This window comes from Uloborus diversus, chromosome 6 (assembly GCF_026930045.1).
Source record: "Uloborus diversus isolate 005 chromosome 6, Udiv.v.3.1, whole genome shotgun sequence".
Classification (NCBI taxonomy): domain Eukaryota; kingdom Metazoa; phylum Arthropoda; class Arachnida; order Araneae; family Uloboridae; genus Uloborus; species Uloborus diversus.
The window spans coordinates 86671467-86697491 of record NC_072736.1 but is presented as its reverse complement, the minus strand read 5'-3'; the positions used below and the strand labels follow the sequence as shown (position 1 = coordinate 86697491).

The following is a 26025-nucleotide window of genomic DNA, read 5'->3' as shown; positions in this document are numbered from 1 at the left end:
AGACTGCTGACAACTCTGAAATTTAATTTTAAGAGCTTTCTACACTGGAAATGAAATTTGCCGCGATTTACAGCTTACAAAAAAGTGGCGCATGAGTGTTGTTTTGATTTGAATTTTTCTGACATCAGAAAATAGTTTGAAGTTGCGGGGATAGCAAAAACAGCGGATAGCGCGGCTAGCAATAGTTTAAAGTTGCGCGGATTGCGCTACGCAAAATAACAGCTATCAGCCAAAAGATGTAACTTTTTTTTTGTGTGTGTGTGCACCAGAAGATGGTCTCCCCCCCCCCCCCTCCCTTAACATAATAATAGCTTTGACTCGATTGAACAGGTTTGACTTTTTAAATTGAAGGGCTCCTGGCAAGAATGTGATAAGCCACACTTTCGAAAAAATGAGTTTTTTGTTCTAAGTGGATTGCTTTTTGATAATTGAAATAAACATGACAATGGATTATGTTATCGTCAGAAAACGTATCTGGTTTTAGTATTGCAGAATATAGAATGTATAATATCTATAAAAATATTTGTAGAATTTTCCAAAAGTTGGAAATTTGCCTACTGGAAAAAATTTATGTGGCATATCACATTCTTGCCATGAGCCCTATTCATGATTCCATTATCAATATTTAACTGATGGATCACCACTTACGCAGTCACATCAACGTTTTTAGCAAAATAGGTGTCATCACAGTGTACTTATCTACAATGGGTCAAAGATACACTCTGGAGTTTTTTTCAAAATCGATTACGGTCAGATTCACCAGCCGACTCGAACTTCCATGAGACACCCAGACTGCAAATTAAAGTTTTCTCATCAGTTGAAGAAGGCCTCTAACGGGCTTATTCATTAGCCAACTCGAACCTCCGTCAGACATCCGAACCGCAGAATGAAGCCTTCTCAGAAATTGAAGAAGGCTTCGATCGGCGGTTCGGGTGTTTGATGGAGGTTTTAATCGACTGGTGAATAAATTAACAGAAGATGTTCGAGTGCCTGAGGTACAAATTGTTCGCAAATCCGGCCGTTAAAGATTTATATGAAGGAGCTAGTTTTCGCAACGAGTTAAAACGCCATCAGACTAAGCAGATCCATTTTAAAAAGCAGTAAAATTTAATTGAATTACAATTACAGCTATGGGGAAGTATAATATCGTATCCAGTTAGCGAAAAGGGAGACATCCGTGTATACACCTGGATGCAACGGTTCTGCACATCCGATGCCCCAAGATACGACGCCAATCAGGTATGCTGTTTTCTTCCGCCATTGCATCAAAGGCCCGCCAGAATCACCCTGATAGAAAGAGAAAGAAGAAATAAGCACGCAATTGAACATTAAATGCATTGAATATTTACCTTAACAAAGAAGACATTAGAATTAAAGCGCTAAAAATATATGAACGTTTGAGGCAGTGAGAAGCAAAGGGATGTAAGTGGCAAAATCAAAAATTTGGAGATAACCAGTACAAATGGTAGGTGAACCTCTCCTCTGTCTTGGGGCAAGAGATAGTACTAGTAACCGTGGCAGGTACTGCTATATAACATAATTTATAAAAACTTTTTAATGAAAGCCTACCTAGGACCTTATCTTTAAATACGTTTTACTCAAAACTTGAAAATGTCCACGGACATCCCTTTGCTTCTTATTGCCTCATTTGTTGTCTAAAGTTGAGATCCAGTCTTTAAACGAGTACCTCCCCCAAAAGTACTCGTTTAAGGACTGGAAGCTTAAAAAATAAGTTTGATTCACTATTTTTTTGTATGGTGGAATACACTGAACGCTGTAACGTACAAAGCATTGGTTTCCTAGAAGCGAACACGCTTAGCGTCGGCGTCGTTCCTCGTCGAGGCGAAAACTTGATTCTTCTGCTCATGCGCGCCCGAGCCAATTCGGCGTTCTGAGTGGTCACGTCGGAATCCACTTGACTTTGATTTCAGCGTTACGTCGATGAGCGACGTCGAAGATCGGCGATTCGCTTCTAGGAAACCAAGGCTTTAGGCAGCGGTAGGCAATCCGTCGATCGCGATCGACCGGTCAATCTCAAGCCTGTTTTCAGTTGATCCCGGCGACATTCTGCACCTTGCTTATTTTTTTTTTCTTTTTTTTTAACAATTATTAAACATTATTTTCTGGGGAAAAATCAGGCTTAACTTCGAAATCAAAAGGGTTTCGAAGATTTTTTAGAACTTTTTTAAATCGTTGAAAGGGCCACTGATTTCAATATTTAAGAAAAAATTTCATTTTTGCCTTTTGTTATTGAACAATAATGTCCGCAAACGCAAATGTTAGTATGGATTTACAGACAAAACTTGGTATGAATGTTTTATAATTTTGCTACCAAGGAAAACATTATTTTGAACATAATTTTATCAATTACGCAGCGAGGTGAGATCAGCCCCTCCACCTTCCACCACCACCCCATCACTCAGTGAAGTCGATCCTGGTGTTTGGCAAACTTGGAAAGTAGATCGGCAGTTAATTTAAGTTGCCGATCGCTGGTATGGGGGATGAAACGTAGCACTAATAAAATTAAAACAATTTCTTGGTACAATGCATGAAGTATCTGTATGGGTAGAGGAGAAATGCACTATTAGCTTTCAAACAGATAAAATAAAAACATAGAGGTGTAGAGATAAAACTAGTAGTCTATCACAATCCTAGGTGCTCAAATATAGGATGTATAAACATTCAGTATCTGGTTAGTAAATGCTACTAATGGTTACTTTGAAATATTATTGCAATTTATTGAGTATTACGAAGACAATAATTTTCTTATGCTTTTATGAAACTAAAAAAAAATCATTTATAGTGGTAACTGTTTTCTTTGTAACACAGTTTCTCGTTAGTTTTGTTGGCAATAGCTATCTTGTTTCGAAATGCTATTAGAATATTGATCTAAAATTTTGCACAATGCTTTCATTCGCCCTATAGCTCTGTCGGAAACTAAAATTTTATTTATTTGCATGAAGTGGTACGTTTAGACATTTGGGGGGGGGGGGGTGCTCGTAATAGATTTAGGGGGCTTTTTTATTTATTATGTTTAAAGTAAGCGTTTTTGCGAAGCAAGTTCAGTCAAGTCGGGTTAATGAAATAGCCAATTTGGCAAGAAAATTTAATAAACGGGATATTGTATTATTCGGAAAAAAATAAACAATTCCATCGGTTTTTTTCCAACGGTATTACACTAAAAAGGGATATTCTTTTAACCGATATTTCAATACGCCGGCTGGACCGTATTATTTAGTAAGAATTTTTTCCACTAATAATTTTCAGTCACGAAGACATTTCCTAGCAGTCTTATGAATAGATTTTAAGGGGGGAGGGGGCAATTTAGGAGGCCAAAATTTTAACGTTTGTCGTGATTTGTTTTTAGCAGGGACAAAATAATCAGAATTTCTTTAAACTTGGAGGATATTTTATTCATCTTTTGAAGTACACCTTGTAATTTTTTGAAGTCATTTCCACCAGAATTAGTGGAGTTAGAAGCTAATGTCCATGGTCGATCGCCATCAGAGCTTGTTGCTGGTGGGCATTACCGATGCCACATTTTTTGCCTGTAATTGTTACAATTTTTCTTTCTTGTAAACAACATATTTTTAAGAATATTAACCTAATTGTGATCAAAAAAAGTTGAAAATTACACGTTTTTAGATGTTTGATTTTAGTGTTATGTTTTTTTACCGTCTTTTCCCATTTGTATTTAAAAAAACATATTAATAATATCATCGAAGAGTTAGGTACATATGGAGTATAATTAACTAAAAAATATTCACACAAATGTTCGGAACGATTTGTCAATAACTCTTTGAGCTAGAATGCCCACCGGTTGAACAAAATTTGTTTCGAGAAAAACACGCTTAAAAAAAATTATTATGAGCGTTTTCGAATCTTCACTGTCACTTTAAGTGCTCATAGCATCAGAACTAATCGGAAATTTTCACTGAAATTTCGGCAACATATTCTTGAATAGTTTTACTAACATTTTATGACATAAAAAAAGTAGATTTTTTGACCCGTCTAAACTGGTTTCCCCCCTTGAACTAGTTTATCTTTGTAAAAAGTGTCTTTTCTAGAATCCCACTTGTACAGACAATCATTTTAAGCTTTGACGAATGGAATTAAGAATATCTTTCTGACTGCAGGTAACAATTAGTCATAAAATAATAATACGTTAAAATCTACTGTTCAAAACTCTGTGACATCCAATGACGTCACTATATAGTATCTGAGAAATTTTCCAATCTGGAAGTTCCACAAAAGTATAGTAAGGTAAAAATTAACTTTTGCATTAGGATTTGACACTGCACTAGTAGTTGGCACTTATAAAGACAAAATAAATTAACAAGAGAAACGCAGGCACCAAATAATCAGCTGAGAATAAGCTGAAAGGTAAGTTTTGCAAATTTAAACATCATTTTATAATTTTGTTATTCTTTTAAAACTTTGCAATTTCTCTTGTTTATTTATTTTTTCCTCACTAGGGGGCTCCGTCCCCTGCTCGTTGGTCTATTAAAAAGAAACAGATTAAAAACGCATTATGACTTGGAACAAAAAGCATGCCTCAACCGGGTTTCAAAATAAATTGTACCAACTTGCAGAGCCGTAAAGGCTAAAGAGCTGCTGGACATTGCAAAATTGCAGTTTTTGTACGTTTGAAAACTCACTTTCATATTCGTGGTCTCTAGTAATACATTTTGCTCTTTAGCTCGGGGCTTGAATTGAGTTCAGCCTAAGATTTTCCGCTAAAATCGGAACCCTTAAAATTTGTGATTGAGAAAGAAGAAACAGACGAATCTATATAAAAGACGTAACTATGGCAACGCCAAATAAAACATCAAAAATTTGAATGGAGAGGAAATTTTTTGAACTTGATTAAAACCGTTTGTAACTTTTTTCCTTTGGAGATAGAAGTTTGGTTTTTCGACCAAAGGTCGAGTTAGATCTGGAGTAAAAAAAAGTCTCTACTTCCAGTGGTATCAAAAAGAAAACTGTGGGATAATTCCTTCACTTTTTACTTATAGATTTAATGAAGAAAATAGTGCCTAAATTTCAGCTAAGCATAAAAGAATTCGAGCTAAAAACGCAAATAACTCCCGCCGGATTTAAGTTAGATGATTGAAACAAATTGCGTAAAACGCGGAGAATTCCGCCCTTTCCAACGATATATAATATGTGCAGGTAATATTCACCCATTTAATAGGTAGTTTATCCGAAGTTTGAGCATAAAAAATAATTACAAAACAAAAAACTAATTCGAAATTTAAAAAAAAAAAAACCCGCAGGTGCAAACCACCGGGACTCGAAGTGATTTTGCACAAATTTCAAAGCTGTCGGTGCTTTGGTATCTCCTGAACGCAGGCCCGCCACAGACTTTCTTTCAGAATTTATTTGACCTTACTTTTTTTCAATATAAAGAAATAAGTAGTGCTTAATTTCTAAAGAAAAAAGTGGGAGAGCTCCATAGTCTGCAGTGCTTTTTTTAATACATAATTATTAGTCTGAATCCCAGTTAATGTTGAAAAATTCTTATGCAACAAAAAAGGTTCAGGAGCTCCTGTACGCTCCCGTGCTCATTAGGCCCTGCGTATATATGTTATATTACTAGTGCAGTGGCAAATACTAGTGCAGTGACACTATTAGTGATGGTGTCAACTACTTGTGGTGGAGTGAACTACTGGTGCAATGTCAACTATTAGTGGGGGTGGTGTCAACTACTAGTGCAGTGTTAACTACTAGTAGTGGTGTCAACTACTAGTGGTTTTACCTTAGTTGAATTGAAGTATGATTTATGATAGGGATAAACAGATGACCAAAAAATATTGAGAGAAAAAAAAAGAAATGTTCTTACTTGGCAGGCATCGATACCCCCTTCGGAATAACCAGCGCATATCATGGATTCCAACAACAGATCGTGATAGTATTCCAAACACTCGCCCCGAGGAATAAGAGCTACTTCTGCCACTTGCAATTCGTTTGAAGCAGAACCCCCTAAAATATTACAATTCTTTTACCAAAAGTATGTTTTCGGAAAGATTTCACATGTGCATTCTTTGAATTCCTTGTTTTATCGAAGCATAAAACAATGTAAGAGTATAGTAGCCGTTTATTCGAACTAGAAGAACATTAATTTAAGTAAATTATTACGTTTGCAGTCATTTTTACAGACCTTAATCTGAAACACGATATTGCGATAAGAGAAAAATTTATAGTGATTTTATCAAAACAAATAGATGTTGATATGAAGTGAATTATTATGAGGCTCTGAGAAGTTGAGCTCCGACTCTGACAATGTTTACCTCTGTTTTGGTGAACAGTGACGGGTAATTGGCGCTAAGATGGGTTGAGAAACTTTCTTAATAGTTTTTCGAAAATGTTCCAACTAAAATCTGAGCCAATAACCGTCTATTGATCTTGAAGCTCCCCCAAAACAGCTTAACATAGTCAAGGTCGCAGCTCAACTAATCAGAGCTGCACTATAAAATGCTTACAATAAAAAGAAAATAGTATTTTTTTTTTTTTAATGATGCTTCTTTATTAATTTGTATGAGTTCTAGTTTTGTGTTTCTGGTCTTTTGCGTTAAGGAATTTATTTGGTTTACACCTTTTAAGTTCTTTTTTCTTTTTAAATTTTCAACGTAGTACTGACGAAAAGTTAAAAGTAGAAAATTATTTTCCTATTGCGTTTCAGTATTTCGAATTAAATAAAATAAACTGCATACAAACCATCAGTAGTTGCTCCCCAACCAAGAACAATAGCTGAAATATTAACATCCGGAGGTGTATCTTGCAAACAGATGAAATCAGAAGTTGCTGCTTTAGGAAATATTTGCAGTAGTGCAATATCGTTATGAAAAGTTTCAGGGTCGAAACCTTGCTTGATTACAATCGTTTTTACCTGAAAATGGGAAAAGGAAGTATTTCTTTCAGACAGGTCGAAAATAAAAATTCTTATACTGTTTTTGACATCATGTTCTTTTAAATTTTAAAACAACTAAAAACTCATTTCAAATTAATCAGGAGGAAAATGCATAAAATTACACTTGCAGCCGTTTGAACTAGATAGTGACAACAGTTAAGCCACATACATATTTTTTTTTCTAAATTTTATTTAATGAATGCCAGTCTGTGTTTACCATCAGGTTGCACCATGTGGAAACCACATGACTGGGAGCGGAAGTCGGAAATGGTCTACGGTTGAGGTGCTTTGCGCCTGGGAAGGTCTCTCTCTAAGCGTCAGCCATGCTTAAAGTTCACCAATGTGTCAACTTGACTCTCATTGACGTATGGTAGGAACCATACCTCGTTGGTGGAATGTGGCTCCCTACCATTAGGTTACTGTAACAGAAAATATCCAACGTTGTTTAGCACAAATAAGCAGATTACAGAATACACGTGTTTCGCGGTTTCAAGGAACCCCTTTTTAACACGCTTTTACTAGCTTCACTTGTATGTTTGTGAGTAACTCTCCTTTGGACTAAGAGCTAGTGGCTTATTACTGTTAGTACATTCCACCACTTGATGAGCGTTCGTGGCCGTGCGGTATAAAGCCCTGGTTTTCTAGAAGCGAATTGCCGAAATTCGACGTCGCTCCTCGCCGTGACGTTGAAATTAAAGTTAAGTGGATTCCGGCGTAGCCATTCACGACGTCAATTTAGCTCAGGCGCGCATGCGCAGAAGAATGAAGTTTTCACCTCGGCGAACGCCGACGATCGGCGTGTTCGCTCCTAGGAAACCAAGGCTTAATGCACGGGTCTTCGCTGACGTCCACCTCCGGGAATCATTGGGCGTGCGTTCTAATCCCGTCTACACCGAAATTAAATTTATAATCTTGCAACTCAATTTTCGTCCACTTTTTGTCATCGGATTCTTTTAAAATTTGGAATGCAATCTCAGACCCGATGATAATGCAATATTCTATAATCAAATTAATTTATTAACGATAAATTATTAGTTTATTCTAATTAACATGCTTTTATTAGCTTAACTTGTATGTTTGTGGGTCCAACTTTCCCTTGGACAAATAGCCAGTGGCTTATTAGAATTACTTACATCGTACGCTGTTAAAACTACAGGATGCATTCGGCACCTTTCAGGGGAGAAACGCTTGTTCACCAGCTGCACACAATACGGAGCCGAATTGGCACTTCTGAATAGGATGAAAAACAGGTACCTTTTAAAAAAATAGGCAGCCGGGGTGAAAAAAAAAGGAACCTTTGGAGAGAGAAATGGCACCCTTACTGTAGATCCTCCTTCCCCCTCCCCCGTATTGTGTGCGTTTTTGAATACAGTTGTGTGTGAGTGTGTGTGTTTTTTTTTTTAATAGTTTTCTTTTGATTCATGATATTCTACGTTTTGGACATTTTTCACATTGAGCTCAGTACTGGAAATGATTAAAACTGGTAATTACAGCATTTGATCATGTTTCAGAGTTTTCAACATAGTTAAGAAGTGCTCATCATCTGATCGTGCTCTAACTCAGTGTTTCTTAACCTCTTTTGACCCACGGGCTGGTAAAAGCAAATGAAAAACTTTGCGGACCAGTGAAATCTTTATCGTTTTCTTAAAAAATCATAAAATAAATAATAATAATAACTCGGGGGCCGTTACAAACTTGTGAAAAAATTCGGCGTTTTGATGAGTTTTTTTTTTTTTTTTTACAACGTAACGTTAAAAATTAATAAAGCAATAAATATCTACCCCGTCACTTGGTATCAAAGAGCTGTCACAAATATGCGGCGAGTAATTATTTAAATAATGTGAGAAATTATACATTTACCAAAACATGACCCGTGCGGAAAATGAAGTATAGAGGTACTTATGAATTATTTACATGAAGAACCAAAAATATTCTGGGATATTACAGTTACGGAAAAACAAAATCGTTTCATGAACGTTAATCAAGAGTAACAAAATAAAATGCACATGAAGTTTTCGCTAGTTTAAAAACCAAAAGAAACTTCTAACGCTACCGAGACATTAACCGCTAACAGGAAATGATTCAAACACTTGAATGAAAAAAAAAAAAAAAAAAGCCAGACGGAGAAAGGTTTTTTTTCTGTTGTTTATGTTTTCACATGCTATTCTGTTATATCCTACGAAGGACAAGAATCATTTTTATTCTGGTTCTCACTTGTTGATTATTGATAATCTTATTGCTGGTTATTTTGGTGATTAAATGTTGCTTATCGAGTACTCAAGAAAATAATGATATATATTTTTGGTAGAGTTTTGAATGATAGTAATTTCACGACAGTAACAGTAAACTGAAACTAAACTACAGTAACGGTAACTGAAAAGCAGTAAATGCACTTTTAAAAACTTTTAACTATGTTTGAAAGCCCTAAAAGCTACAAAGTGATCAAAAGCTGTAATTACTTGTTATTTCGGACAATCAATCCTAGAAAAGTTGTGTTTTAATCCAATAGTGTACTTCATTCAGTGTAAAAGACACATAGATGCAACCATCCATTGTCCGCCATATTGAAGTGGTTGAATGCATGTCTAAGGCAAAAGCGCATGCGCAGCGAGTCTTTCTATGATTGCATGTTGTTTTGGCTCCTCGGCTCTATTTCCTGGCCAACATGGCACCTTAGGGCACCATGCTTTCACCTTGTAGGGAATATATTCACTCGTCTGGAATCCCTGGTTATAACAGTGTACAAATCAGAGCTGCGGAGTGCTACAATGTTTGCACATAAATTAACCAGAAAGCATTCAAAATGTCTGATGCAAATAATGCAGTAGAATTCTAAGATACATTCCATTATAAAAATCGAATCTACAATATATTACTAACAATTTCGAAACATGCTTATCTGAACACTCACGATTGCATATTGTTTTTACTTGACCATAGTAGATGTTCCTTCGATTTAATTTTTCTATGTTTATAATGCAAACTCCTCTGGTCCACGGGCCTTCACGAGCATGTCCCTCCTCCCTGGTGGTAGCGTTCATGTCTCCCGGAATCGATTTTATTCATACCCGACCTTCTTGACGTTACACAATCCACTTTAGGCAAAAACAGCATTCAGCACGCAGCATCCAGTATCCTGCTCCTTGTATTCAATTTAATTTTGACTTCTTGAAATCAAATTATGTTTTTCTAATATGATTACGATAGCAGCCATCTGCAGAAACAAGAAACCCAACGAGTAGGGTCTTATCGCGGTTCGTGATTACGAAATATATAATTCGAACTCCAGATGTTAAAATTAAAATAAATACCAGGGGCTAGATGTTGGATTTTTTTTTTTTTCTATTGAGTTATTATTAATGAATGGGGGAAAATATGGGGTCTAGGATATATATAAAGTTTGGGCTCTCTAGAAGACTCTCATCCACCAACAGGATTACAGGATATCCGAAAAGACCACCAATTTTTGAATTAGAACTTCAATAATGACATTAGCAGCTTGTGTAGTAGAAATGTAATTTCGCTCATACTTACGAAATGTAATGATTTTAGTGATCCATTCAACGTTGTCAAGTTGTTGCTTCCCATTAGCACCCGGTACATTTTGACAGAGCTTCTGAAAGAATTTCAACGAATGATTGTAACGTAATACTGATTCGTAACGAAAACTAATTAATTAGTTTTTTGGCTTGTGCAGTTTAATGAAATATTTCATTAAACTGCACAACTGTTTTGCGTAAGTTAGATAGTAAAATTTTACATACAAGTGTTTTTACTTTTGAGTTTCAATTTATTTTTTATCAACTGAATGGGATTGTTTTGATCCGCATTGAGTGACCTTAAAAAAATCGTTAAAAACTTATTTATACAACAAAGCTATCTTTGATATAGGCACCCGGTACATTTTGACAGAGCTTCTGAAATAATTTCAACGAATGATCGTAACGCAATACTGATTCGTAACGAAAACTAATTAATTAGTTTTTTGGCTTGTGCAGTTTAATGAAATATTTCATTAAACTGCACAACTTTTTTTTTTTTTTTTTTTTTTTTTTTGAGGATTTTAAAAGTTTAAATGTAAACTTCTCTCATGTTAACTTTTACGTCTTCTTAAAAATTAATAAAATGTAAAAATATGACTACACTTCTCATAGTTTACTTAATTAAGTAAACAGAAAAAGTGCAAATACGGAACCTTTTTTATTGGGACTGTCCATAAATGATTTCACACCTTTTTTCTTTTAATTTGACCCCCCCCCCTTGGTGCGACTTCGTCTTACCCCTCTACTCTCTTTCTCACATGTCGAACTGCTCGTCACGCTAAACGGTTACAGTTTTAAATTTATGAAGGAGCATTTCTTTTTAACTTTCATTTCAATTTTCTCAATTAAATTACTTTCAGAATTCACGCTAATCCTTAAATTCTTTGGAAACAACCAATCATGCTAAAATTAAAATGCATGCAAAAAACATAAAATATAACTCTTAAACCTGTACTACGAAGAGTAACTCTGATTTTAGGTTCGGAATACATTTGTAACTCAAAAGACTTACTTACAGGGTTATGCAGTGAGCTGCAGTAACTAGCCACTCTGACGTAACTAGTGTAGCACCACATATATGATAAAATCCACTGGGGTATCTTCGCTGTAGTGATGCCTAAACAATAGAAGATAAAACAAAAACAAAAAAAATAAACATTGCTTTAATTGATAAATTATTTTCAAATAAAAAAAGAACCGACTTCAGAAAGCAAAGAGGAACTAAAAAGTAAAAAATAATTGTTCATACTTACATACGATTTCCTACCCAAACGTTTAAATCAAATTTATTTTACAGTTCCAGTACAAAAAATCAACTAAACACCCAATTATAAAATAAACACTGATTTTAATGACTATACGATGAATTATTTTAATACCTAAATAATTATATACGATCTCTTAATTTTAATTAACCTTTTGAACTCGGGGCCTCCTATAAACTACTGTTGTTGTTGTTGTTTTTAATCTCTGACGTAACTAGTGTAGCACCACCCTTTGGTCTGACTCCGTCAGACCAAAGGGAGATATTGAAAGAATTCATGGTATAGTAATTAAAATCTTTTTTTTTAATTGGGTGTTTAGTTTAGTTGATTTTTGTACTGGAATTGTAAAATAAATTTGATTTATACGATTGGGTAGGAAATCGTATTTAAGTATGACCAATAATTTTTTACTTTTTAGTTCCTCTTTGTTTTTTGAATTCGTTTTTTTTTTTAAATCATTTATTTTTTGCTTTTTGTGGTGTAAATATAAAATAAGTACGTAGGGTAGAGTATGTGGTACACTACGTACATCTCGAGTGAGAAAGCGTCTAGCACAGGAGTCTGAAAACAGCTAAGATGAGCAAAATAGAGAAGCACAGCGTCTCGGAGACTTCAGAAGACTAAAGAAAAGCTTTTCAAATGCGCAATTATTTACAAAAAAAAAAAAAAAAAATTGTCTTCATCGTCAGTTTGACATTATCAAAGTATGCTTTCCGAAAAAAATTCACTAGTCACTAAAAAAGACAACAGAAATCGCTTTGAATTTGCCCATATAATTTGAAGAATCTTCTTGATTTTTCAAGGATCCCATCTTCAGATACTGACCTGATGACCATGAGATCACCTGGGAAGTATATACCTTTTCAAGCGAGAAAAAAAAAAATTCCCAAATTGGTCGATGAGTGTTTGAGCTTACAGGGGACATACATAAAAAGATTCCGACTAATTGAGAACGTCTTTTTTGAAGTCGATTAAAAAAAGAAAAAAATTTATGCGCATAACATTTTATACGATTGGCACTAAAAACTGATCTTTGTTCCTCTCTAGAATTTATTTGTGCGCTAATTTAATTAGAACAATTTAAATGTCAATGGTTTTCCTACCTTTCCAATATTTCACAATAATACGTGTCACGAAGCTCGTGAAAAAAAGTCACATTTCTCTTTACTTGGCCTCGTTATAGATCAACACTACACCAGAAACAGAGTATCTACTGTGATGTTGTATATATGAAGATCAAAATACTACTAAAGCAATGATACTAAATGAATTTCCTGTTTGCTTCAGAGAAGTCTTTCTTCAGAATTTGCGATATGACTACTAATGATTAATACAGAGGAAATAAGACGAAAGCATACCCACAGAGAGTGAAATTAAGCTCCAAGCCACTAAAAACCGTGAAAACTGGGTTGCCTATTGTTGTATCACAACATTCCTATTTTCAATAAATGTTGAGAGCTTGTGAAAACTATGAAGCATTTTCAGTCAACAAGCGGAGTAATTCATAACTGACAAATTCGTAAAGCAAATCTGAACTTACCAGATCTTTGAAAACAGTATAAGTGGTCTGCTCAAAGGAGACTTATGACTCTTCCACGATTGAGCCGAATTAACGCACGAAGAACGACTAACAAGGAGACGGCACGACCGTGGGGTCGGAGATTTGAGTTAATTTTTTGGGGGGTGAAAGAGGATCCTTAATACCTTACGTGGTTAAAGCAATACGACGCAATACTCAGAAAATCATAAGAAAAATCGATTTCAAGTCGCCATGAAGTCTCCTAGGCGCCTTATGATTTTAAAATGTCAGTCTCTTGACGAGCCGCCGCTAGCCTAGTTGGTTAAAGCACGATCTTGTGTTCCAGCGATAGTACGTTCGAACCCACTCTGGACCTTTTTTTTTTTTGAGCAATCACGATTGCTTATTGTTCTCACTTGACTGTTTTTGACGTTCCTTTGATTTTTTCCACCGCCACCCTCCGCACCATCACCGTCGACGGGCTCCTTACGATGCTGCACCTCTAGCGAAAAGCCGTCTCCAGGTTGCATCCATGTCCTACACACACGCGCATACATACACAACTACACACACACACGCCTACACACACATACACCTACATACACAAACACATACAAACACAAAAACATACACACACATACACACAACTACCAACACATTCATGCCTGCACACAGACACAAACACATATGCCTACACACACATACACATACCCCCCCCCCCCCCAACCGCAGACGCAAACACACATGCCTACACACACATACACATAACCCGTACACACAAACACATACCCACACACTCAAACACACACGCCTACATACACACACTCGTGATTGCGAAAAACACAATTTGAATTCAAGATGTCAGAATTCAAATTAATTTTTTTTTTCTTTCTCTTCTTTTTTTATATTTTTTTTTTTCTATCACAACAATTAGTGGAAACGCTTTTCATCCCTATATTACTTTTTGAAATTTATTTTTGCCAAAGATCGCAAACTTTTTCATTCACTAAAAAACATTCTTGTTCGTTATTCTGTACGGTTTGTTTTGCATAGTAAAGGTTTTTGACCTCAGGTTCCCTTACGATTATAATGCACATCTGCGCATAAAACTGCATGGCCCTGTGAGAATTGCACAGAAGTTAATTTTTACGTTCTTCTACATCTAATATATAGAAGAAAGTATTGGATTCGTGCAAATTTTCGAATTTTGACGGATTCGAACGTTTTGAGGTGTGCTGAGTCCATTTCGACTATTTTTGGAAAATGTCTGTCTGTGTGTGTATGTGTGTGTGTGTCACGTGTGTGTGTGTGACCAGTTTTTTGTGGCCGCTCTACAGCAAAACCACCGCATGAAATCGAACGAAATTTGGTACACATATGTGCCCCTATGTGAACTTATGCTCATTGGTTTTTGGCGTGAATTCCTCCAAGGAGGGTGGAGCAATGAGACGTTTTTTGATTTAAGCGTGCTTGCTATTCCTCAGGAAGTAACTGGCGGAATCAAAAAAAAAAATTTGGTCCATATGTTGCCATTAACAGGGACAGGTGCTGATTCAATTTTGGTGACAATAACTCAGACGGGGGTTGAGCTATAGAACGTTTTTTGTCGTCAATTGTGACTGCTGTATCTCAAGAAATAATGAACGGAATGAAAGAAAAATTTATCGGCAAGTAGCCCTTAGTGGGTATATGAGCTGATTTTATGGAGCTGGAGTAGCGCAATCGCCCGTTCTTTTTTTCCATGTGAGTGCCCTATCTCAAGAAGTAATGCTACGTTCTGGTTAAAATTTGGAATATATGTGAATCCATATGTAAACAGGCTTTGGTTCAATTTTGACTCCAATTGCTCTAAGAGGTGTTGATTTTTTTTTATTTATTTTTTTTTTTTTTTTGCGAATAAAAATAGCTTTATTAATGTAACAATAAGGAAGATAAATCGATATAGATTGTCGTATTTTGTCGTGTTGCGTATTTCTCGTGATTATAATTGTATGGAAATGATCGGAAAAATTCCTATTCAGAGTCACAACTGACTACAACTGTATTTATGTCGAGGACTGCATACTAAGTGCTTTGCCTCCATTATTTTATATACCGATAGATGGCAGCACCATCACCGGATCGAACAGTTAATGAGAATTTAGAACTAGTCCAGGAGCTAATAGCTACCTGGTGCTAGCACCCCCAGAGGTATCGTTTCACTTGGAGGACTTTGAGACCACGAACATATTTAACGTCGCCCAGTCCCCTTTAACGACGACGGTGGGTCTTCGACCAACGAGGTTCGAATCCAGGACCCTCCGGCCCCGAATCCGACACTCTACCGATCGGGCTACCACGGCCCCATCGGAAATATTATCTCAATGATTTAAAATTTTTAACTGTTGCCATCTTATGTTTGTTAACCAATAAAATATTTGTAATTAATTCAAGCAAGGCTTTTAAAATAACTTTCAATTTTCGCTCTTTGCTTTGCTTTTGCAAATAATTCAGACGATGGGATGGTCGTCAAGTTTTGCATGTGTAATTTTGTTTTTGCTGGGAATATTGCTTCCTCGTCAAGCATGGGGAAGGATCAGAAAAAAAAGAAAAATATAGAAGAAAGTTTCGTGATGGCCACAACATACTAGTTCTATTTCGTGGTGAACGTGAATCTACGTGTCTATTCAATTAAACGCAAAGTTATCGTACAATCAAAATGAAAAATGTAGGCTGAAGAAGTTGCTGGCTCTTCTGGAATAGGAGAGGAAATTCCCGAAGAATCCATGTACAATGCACTCCCTTGGTAAACCTTGTAATGTTTACTTCTACCAAAGCTTCACTTGATACGCGTCTTATCAGGCTCAGTCATTTAAAGAAAAGTTGTAGTATGAAAACAATCAATCAAACAAAAAACCTGGTCAGACTCCAGCGACATCTGTTGGATTTTGTGGCTAACTATATAAACATCAGATAACTTTTAACTATATAAACATCAGATAAGTTTATTTTTAAAGAGAATAGGTATTCAAAATTGAGTTGAAAAGTATTTTAGTTAATTTAAAAGCGGATTTTTTCTTCCTGAGGAAAAGTGTTTGTAAAGATATTTTAGGTAAAAAGTGAAAAAATATGAAACCTTGTTTTTAAGAAAAATTAAGTTTTGTAACAAAATCACATGAATATATGCTGAGAAAGATGTTTATCTAGTTAAATCAATGTAAATTCGGTGTATGAAAAAATTTTGTGATAAACTATTCCAACTTTTCGCAATGAAGCATTTTCAAAATTATTTGAGTAATACCTGCAAACCTTCAATAAATATAAATAGGAGTTAGCATTTATTGCAATTTATTCATTAGATAACAATTCAAACGAGCTTAAAAAGAAGTTTGCTGTTTGAAAACCTATGTGAATAAAATGTTTTGGAAATACTGCTGTTTTTTGGCGGGGAGGGGGGGGCAATTTCTGTTTCCAATTAATAAAAAACAAATATTGAAGATTTGGTTTTGAATGAAATTATGCATAATATTATAAAATTAATCATTACACTTTATGGACGAAACCATACTGTCTATTAAACATATGAACTATGCTCCATAATTTGTATCAAGAAAAAAAAAATTTTTTTTTGTTTTATTTTGCAAAAATTAATTATATATGCTTCATCAAGCACAACTCATAAATATATTTGTCAGTTAAAAGAGAAAATAAATGTAAGTAGCGATTGTTTCTCATAATTATTACTAACCCAGGCAACGCGGGATATTTTTTGTTAGTTGATAAATATATTTATGGAAACATTCAAAAAAGCTTTTAGTAATTTTTTTTCTTACTTTAAAGTTTGATTCAAAATTAGTTATTTTTTAGGACATATTCGGAAAATGGTGAATAGCTCAATTTGATATCTTTATTTTTTTCACAATAAGAACTAATAAAATGCACAAAAAATGCATAGAAACACAATTATTTTAAAGAAAATGATGTAGAAAACATATCAAATAAAAATTTTGCCATGAATCTCATCGTTAGTATCGATCATTATACATTACAATTTATATCATTAAGGAGTACGTTGTATGTTAAAGAGCAAGAAATTGAAATCATTTAAAAGTACATTGAAACAATGAATTCACCAGAAGAAACATGCCAATAAAAATTGCAAAAAATGATAAGATGGTAGCTTTTTATTTGAAGATTTTAATAAACCTACATCCAGCCTTTGAAAAAATAATAATAAAAATTCCTTCTAATATTTTTAGAATAAAACTTTTGCTTGTTGAGAAAATAAATAAATAAAAGTAATAATAACAGTTAAAAAATAAAAACAAATCTGTTAAAAGGTAAACGGTATTCCAATGTTTACGCATTGTGAGGAAATTTAAAGGGGAGAAATTTCGCCACATAAATAAATTATGCAACAAAAAAATATAAAAAGTTCCAAACTTTTAAATTATTTGCTAAAAATCAAATTTCGAAAAAAAAAGCCTTTAAGTAGCATAAAAAGTGACATTAAAATGAAAAAAAAAATATATTGGAAAATTAAATTAAGCTATTAAGTAGTCCTCTAAATCAAAACTAAATAGTATTAGGAAGCTACCAAGTTACTGTATTCAGCCAAAGATCCATTAAAGTGTAAAATAATTTGCCAAATAAATGTATCAATTAATTTAAAAACAATAAAAGTTCAATCAAAATATCAGAAGAACAAACATTGGCGGCAGTAATATTAGCAACAGAAATTTTTTTCGCCAACTTCTCATGTTCCGCGAGGAGATAATTCTCCATTGATTGTGAATATTAAATGGCAAGAAACATAATGCTGTCAAATTTTGTGACGCCAAAGGATTACATATGTGTGCGTCACGATGTTTTTCAAATCTTGGCGATTATTTTTCATTTTATTTGTTGCCCCCGTATTTGGGTTTTTGGTTTCAATGAAATGAAGTTTTTATTGCTGTCAAATATAGGTTGTTCAGCGGATTTTTTAAAAATATTTTATTGAAACTTTTAATGCAGTTTCCTGGGTATTTTCATTTACTGGGAGGATTATTGAAACCTTTAATAAATATATAAGTAATAAACTATACATGTAATAAAACTTTAAATGCTTTCGATGGTCTAATATATTTAGACATCCGTATTTCGTCAAGGTAAAAAGAAAACTCACCAAGCCAAGCGACGTACCTATAACGAAATAATATCAAAAGAGAAAATATGTATTGCAGTCTTACCGATATGGTGAGAATAAAACAATTTTGTCGAAATCTAGACGATTGTGCCATTAAATACCTTCCTTAATCATGCAGTAAAATACTACATAATTTATAAACAGCAAAGTTTCCTTCTTAGACATTTTTTTTTTAAATTAGAGAACTAGTAATGTTTGAAACCTTCTCGATATCAAGTCACATTAAATGTCTCAAAAACTTTATACGTAATCCCTGGGCCTGATTTACTAAAAGTGAGGTCCAAGGTCCACAATGCATTGGAGTCCCCTGTGCTTCAGGGATGCATTTTCCCAGAAGTGAACGCCAATGAGAAATAGTTGAATTCTAAGTTGGGACCAGCTTTACCTGAAACGAAAAAGAAAAAAAAAATCCCCTGAAAAACAGAACTGATACGCCGTTCTGGCATCAATTCGCCCTGTACTACTCATTGGTTAACCATGTCAATGAAATTTTACGTTAAAGATAGAAAATACGTCCCGTTTCGCAGCAGAAATAATACGCATAATACGTCAAATAATGTAAACAAAGGATCGCCCGGTTATACTACAGCGCACTCTTGCGGGCAAGTCGGTGCCTTTGACCTTTTGAGAAATGACTGAGCCTGATAAGACGCGCATCGAGGAAAGCCTTGCTTCTACAAACAAGTCAAAAATTTCATAAAGCGCTTGCAAAATTGCAGCGAGTTGTTAGAGCAAAATAGAGAAATTAATTCCCGGGAAGATTGTATAAAAATTCTTTCAATTATTCATCATCAATTATCGTCACCAATTTTCCAAGACATGATTCAATGCGCCTGGTTTGCGTCTAAATTATCCACTATTCGAAATATTTTCATGAATGTTAATGAAGTATGTTTTTCTACTGATATATTGCAAGTTCCCTGCAATTGTAAAAAAATACGCTTTCATTTGTTGAGCAAGATGTCTTAAAAATTATTGCTTTGTTTGTTTCTATGATAACTACCACTGAGGTTTTTGTAGATAATCATTAAAAAAAAATTGAATTTTTCCTCATAAACTTGGTTATTCTTATTAAAACTCAATGTTCCTCCGCACATACTTTAGAATGAAAAATATGAATTGTTTTGAATTGTTTTGCTGGAAGAAAAAGAAAATTAAAAAAAAAAATGATGTAAATAAATTCTTAAAAATTATGTAGGGAAGCGAAACTATTTCAATCATTGCTGTGATAACAAAAAAAAGAAAAAAAGATCCAAATGTCCTATGAGCAGATGCTCTTATAACCGTAAGGGGACCACAGGTCAAAAACCTTTGCTAGGCAAAACAAACCGTACAGAATAACGAGCAAGAATGTTTTTCAATGAACGAAAAAGTTTGCGATCTTTGGCAAAAATAAATTTTAGAAAGTAATATAGGGGTGAAGAGCGTTACCACTAACATTTAGTAGTAATTAGTGTGATAGCAAAAAAACAAAAAGAAGAGAAAAGAAAAAGGTCCAGAGTGGGATTCGATCGCACTACCTCTGGAGCACAAGATCGCGCCTTTACCAACTAGGCTAGGGGCGGCACGTCAAAAGACTGACATTTTAAACTCATAAGGTGCCTAGGAGACTCCATGGCGACTTGAAATCGATTTTTCTCATAATTTTCTGAGTATTGCGTCGTATTACTTTAATCACATAAGCTACTAGGGGTCCTCTTTCACCACAAAAATAATTGACGCAAATCTCCGACCCCACGGTCGTGCCGTCTCCTTGTAAGGTACAAAAAAAACAATGTCAATCTGTGATAAAGCGTCTTTAGCTACCTAAATGGTTATACTAACTAGTGATTTTTTTTTGGAGCTCGTAAGTTCGAAAAAGAGGCCACTTTAGTGCAAAATAATCGGCATGGCAACAGTGGCCCATTGTTGCCCCCTTGGCACAAAGTTGTACCGTATTAAGGTATAGTTATAAGTTTTGGTTTGGAACGGCAGGGTAATAATAAGAGAGTAGGACAAGGCTCAACATTTCTATACTGTAAAACAACAAAAGTTTAAATTACGTTACCAATTTGCTGCCTCATAGCTAATTAATTAATTTTCAGATTGGCAAAATTGAATGAACCTTTCCGATTTTTATTCCTAAGTATCAATACTTACCGTAATTCAATGGTTAAGAAATATTCAACTATATACTGATTGTCCGTAAGGTTAATATCATTCAAAAATCAATATTACATAGCAAAATGAAAGTATGAATACCACTTTAAAACAAAACCATGACTTTTACATTCACCAATTCCAAAGCACATTTAAAACAGACAGCGTGAAAATGACGAATAGCAGGGAAAAAAAATCCTCTTTTGTGTAGTAAATAAAGTTTTAAAAATTTCTAGGAAAAATTACCTGCCATGGAAACTCTCCTTGCACTGCTTTTCTTCCTCCAACTATTTTATCTTCTAGATCGCTCTTTAATCCATTGCCGCATTGGGCTATCGATATTCTTGTAACTGAAAGATTAACACCATAGATAGTCCTCCAAATTCTCGAAATTATTAAATGCTATAATCTAGCCACTTTCATCTACAGTCGAGTCCCGACTTACGCGAGGGATGCGTTCCTAGATCCCCCTCGCATAAGTCGAAACTTCGCGTTGTGGAAAAGTATATTTTCGAATGCTTTTAGACATTTTTTAACGCTCCTCAAAGCATTTTAGACCATTTCTAATTTATATATTACAGTTTCTTACATAAAGAGCAGAATCTTTACTGTATGTTTTAAAAAGCTGCGTTATTCAACCTAAAATACTGTTACGATGCACAAAATCAACAACACAGCTTCCAAATTCATACTGTTTGCTTAGAGACTACTCTGCGAGCTTTATATTAAAAATGAGTTCTAAACTTTTACGGATTGCTTTTTCTTAACTTTCAGTTGTACGTATGGAAGATTCACTCATACCTAATTCTCGTGCTACCTTCGATCCACTGTTTAGTTGTTCAAGCGTATCAACAATTTTTGTCTTTTCTTAAATTGTCATAAACTTTCAGTTTCTCTTTCCATGTTCACAATCTTTAGATGAAATAGTATGCTTAGATGCCACAAGATTTCATCACTTTCATATTTAGCTGTTAAAAAACAAATGAAAACTGTGGAGTGGTTATTTATGCACAGCACACTAATAAAGCAATGTTTAGACTAGTGTGGTGTGGGAACTTAAAGTTCACGAAACCAATATTTAGTAGTCAACTAGAGGACCCGACAGACGTTGTTCTGTTCAAACTTTGTAAATTGAAAAGTTAAAAAATTTCAATAAATTATCAAGTGTTTGAACCGTTTTGTTGAAAAAAATAAGTAATAAGGAAATATTTTAAGCTGCTTGGTGTCAGAATGCGTATATTTATTACAACTTGATTTATCTAATGCCGACTGAGCAGTTATTTCATTAACTTTTTTTTCTCCCGTACGTGATGGTTTGTTCCTTCAGCTATACTCAAAGGATAAAAAGCGTCCTCAGATATTAAGTGTAAAAAACTAACTACGCATCTAGAACAAACGGGGAATCCCGCTGCAACATCCCCCCATATAAAAAAGAATAAAAAAAATCGAAAGGATATCGTTTAAAAAATGATAAACGTGAAAAAAGTTCTCTGAATAAGCGAAAATCACTCATCCCCCCCCCTTCTCCCGATGCAAAATAAACACATTCTTCAACTAAAATGACTAAAAACTCTTTAAAAACGAAAAGCAATTCTTTGCAATTTGAAGTGATTCGCCAAATAAACAAAAAATACAATAAATTACATTAACAGTAGCTTTAAAATGCAAACAAATGATCACGCAACTCTATTGTTTATAGCCGAAGTCGCCAAGCCACCACGTTACTGTAATCCAGCCGATCAGTGAGCGAAGCCAACTCCTATCGATTAGCGGTCCGATCTTTTGAACAAAAACTTTTAAAACTTCAAATATTGTCTAATTTGTTCTTTCCACCAAAGATAAAGATCTTCCACTGCACTGATCTTTTGTTTTTGTGTATAGAACTACCCTGTTGTAAATTATCTGGACGAAAATAAAATTTGTTTCGTCTTTAAATTCCATCAGCTTTTCCTTTAAGGATTATCAAACTAATCAGTTTATTAGTAAAGTATTCTTAACATTGGTGCCAAAACTCAAATGGATTTGAGCCGAGAAAGAAATGTTGCTGGGGACGGTACTTTCTCATCATTTGGTTAGGATAACCTAAAGCACCGATCCGGTCACATGGTTCAACTACGACGACAGAACACGCGTTTTGCGTGAACTTTACTTTACCAGTACTTTAGTTTAAAATATATATCGGGACCTAAAATCGTTGCTTTCAATAAATGAAGGCTTCATTCTCTCTCTCTACATTTTATCTATTCTCAATTGACATATCACAGTAGGAAATTTCATTACAGAAAGCAGAACTGACTTTCTTACTGTCCTTTGGCAACGGGTTAAATATTTATTTCAGTTCTCGCTCAACAATAGGTTAAAATAAATATTAATCATTTGGGAGATTTTACCATCCAATGTTTAAATTAATTAATTCATTAGCAAAAACGTTTCCGATTCGATCCATCGCGCTTCGAAACCATGCTTGCCACAACTTAATTACACACAAAAAATTTGATCAAAATCGGTCCAGCCGTTTAAAAGCCTTATGGTGACAAACGTCCGCACTGAAGATTTTTATATATTAAGATAACGAAGCCGACACTAATCACCACGATTCCTTTCCAAATATTTTCTCGTTGTGCGCGAGGAATTCGCTTTGTCTCTAAAATCTGTTACTCGTGGACAGCTCGCGTTATAGCCATTTCGCTTAAGTCGCATCGCGTTGTAGCGGGAGTCTACTGTATACGGACACATGTAGGTATGTATCTCGAATAGTTCAAAAACGGTGAGACGTAGAAGGTTGAAATTTTTAATGCAGTGAATACATAGGATCCAACTGTACACCTTACTTTTTGACTGTAATCAAATATTCATTACTTATTTTTGTTCTGAGAAATCAATGAAAATGAGCATTGAAGTAACGTCACAAACGACACTTGGCGATATACTGCCAAGCGCTTGTTGCCAACAATTTAATATAACGCCGACAAATTTTTACCAGAAATGAAATGCCAAATCTAGTGACAATTTGGCGGTATTGTTTATGGATATTCCCATAGAATTAATGATAAGCTTTGTCCATATCCCTATAACGATTCTTTGTAAAACGGCCTTTCCTTCATCGGTTCCCAGCAGTCTAGGGATTATAAGCGATTAATATATTATTTTGCGCACTGTAAGTCATTTTCGGTCCTTTTTTACACGTTCTATTTCATTTTTATTGCAATTTCATTTCTTAGACACCAGCAAAAACATTAAACTTATTAAAATTTGAAGAGTCATTCTCTTACCATACTTAACCCGAGTAGGAAAAGGCCTAAAAATTCATTAAAAAAAAATAAAACTCTTGAAGAAACATCACTTATATAACGCGCATACTATGGAGTACACGTACTCATTTCCTTTGAGTTAATCAAAATCATTGATTATTTAATAGGCATTCAAGAAAGTCGTGTAGTATCCGCATCAGACTGTAATGTAAAGACGAGGATGGTTTTTAGATTTTCCACCTAAAAGTTGATTAGAGGCGTTTAGTACATCTATGAATTTATTTTTACGAGATATAATCTACAGGAAGCATATACTAGTAGTTTTTAAGTTTAGCAACTTATTCATAACCCTTAAATGCATGTTTTTTTAAAACCACTTTGAAATATGTTCCTTAGTTTTAAATTTTTGTTTAAATCATGAGAAAAAAATGTGAATAATCATAGTTTAATTTAGGTATGGTTTATGGTTAAACAACCACTTGGCAACATCAGGCTTCAACTGAAAAAGAACAAATAATTGACCGTCAAATTTCCCAAAACATTGATATTAAGAAGTTCCATCCAGAACTAAACGAGCCTTTTTTTGTGTGTGTTTCCAATGGGGCTATATAAGAGACCTCAAGAGGCGTCTGGGCCTTAACCAGACCTAGTGCACTCCCCTACGATGCATCAGTCTTTCATGTGTCACCATTAAGGCGCTGTTGCATGACACAATAATTTTTTTGACTCCCAGTTTCCACCAGATGGCTCTCTTTTGATGCGAGGCATGATGAGACCTAGGCTCTCTTTTGATGCGAAATTGCACTAGGAATTTTAAAATTCTGCCCATGGAATTCTAAGCCAAACGAATATCCCAGGGATCTTTTACATGCCGCATAATCATACGACATGGGCGCTGATGATTTTCTGCATCTCGAAAGGCGGATCAGAACCCGGGTCCACAGGTGTACAAGGCCAACACTTAACCATCACGCCACCAGCCGGTCACTAAACGAGCCTACTTTCCCGTGTACAATATCAACTTTCTAGTATCTGATCAAAATTATCTAAAATCGCAAATTATTTATACCATATATTTTTTAATATTTTAAGCCAATTTCTAGAAATAAAATATGCCTTGCTCATCTAAAGAATTAGATGCGTAAAAAATAAATAAACGAACAAATAAAGTAGCATCACCTTTACCTTTACAATAAAGCAGCAAATACATTTTATTCTATTAAAAAAAATCTTTGTCCTCTTTCAAAAAGAAAAAAAAAGAATTAAAATTAATAAGCTCATTAAAATAAATAAATCATCAAAAAAATCTTTTGTTTTTCCCCTGTTGCCAAAAAATAATTTTAAAAATGAATTAATGTAATTTCAAAAATAAATAAAAAACAATAAAATGCCAACTTAAAGAAATCATTTTCATTGTCGAAAAAAAATCGTCAGCGCATATCTTTAAGTAGAAACATAAAGGACTCTGAATTTCTGTGCCAAAAACTGAATGTACATACATAAATTTAAACTTTAATGTGAAAATAAAAATCACAAGTGTTATACAAGTGTTACACTAAGTAATTATTTCAGTGTAAAACCATGGCTGCGGAGTCGGAGTCAATCTTATTTTGGTGCAAAAGAGTCAGATTCGGGAGCCGAAGGCATTTAATTCACTCAGAATTAACTTTAGAATCGGTCAATTCCCTTAAAGTCCACAACTCTGCCAATGTTTGCGGAGTCGGAGCCGGACTAATTTTGAGAAAAAGGAGTCTGAGTCAAATTTCCAAGAGTCAGAGTCAGTCATTTTTCCTCCGCGTATAAATTTTTGCCAAAGCTAGGAAATCAGAGTCAATGTCGGAAATTCGGAGTCCGACTAGTTTTCGGGCACAGGAGTCGCAGTCGGGAATTTGTCGTCAAGAGCTATTTCCAACAAATCGTGTTTGAAGTAAATCCGTCTTCAAGTACGGAATCTACATTGACTTTCAGTTTCCCCGTAGGCGCTAATGTTAAGGAATTTGAACTGTTCAAAATTGAACAGAAAATTGTTCAAATCAAAAAGATATTTTATGTACATATTTTTCATCAAAAGCTTTTTCCTACAAAGTTCGTATGAAACAAATTTGCCTCCAAGTTCGGGATTGCCTGGATTTTCTCCATAGGCGCGAATGCCAAGTTTTTTAGAACTGTTCAAATTTGTACGAAAAATTGTTCAGATCAAAAAATGCAATATGGAAATTAGGTGTCCTTGCC

General features: G+C 34.7%; 2 protein-coding genes across 2 annotated transcripts in view; one reads left to right on the top strand and one right to left on the bottom strand.

Moving 5' to 3' along the window:
- Window positions 1–1104, top strand: part of LOC129224854 (glycine receptor subunit alpha-2-like) — a 30218-nt gene extending 29114 nt beyond the window's left edge. Inside the window, exon 8 of the mRNA XM_054859401.1 lies at window positions 976–1104. Coding sequence (XP_054715376.1) covers window positions 976–1104 — 129 coding nt within the window. The remainder of the gene's footprint in view (window positions 1–975) is intronic.
- Window positions 669–26025, bottom strand: part of LOC129224638 (trypsin-1-like) — a 30184-nt gene continuing 4827 nt past the window's right edge. The window contains exons 2-7 of the mRNA XM_054859120.1: window positions 20789–20892; window positions 11469–11569; window positions 10445–10526; window positions 6718–6889; window positions 5843–5982; window positions 669–1287 (exon numbers count right to left, since the gene is read on the bottom strand). Of these exons, the coding sequence (XP_054715095.1) occupies window positions 1129–1287; window positions 5843–5982; window positions 6718–6889; window positions 10445–10526; window positions 11469–11569; window positions 20789–20892 (758 nt within the window). The 3' untranslated portion in view covers window positions 669–1128. The remainder of the gene's footprint in view (window positions 1288–5842; window positions 5983–6717; window positions 6890–10444; window positions 10527–11468; window positions 11570–20788; window positions 20893–26025) is intronic.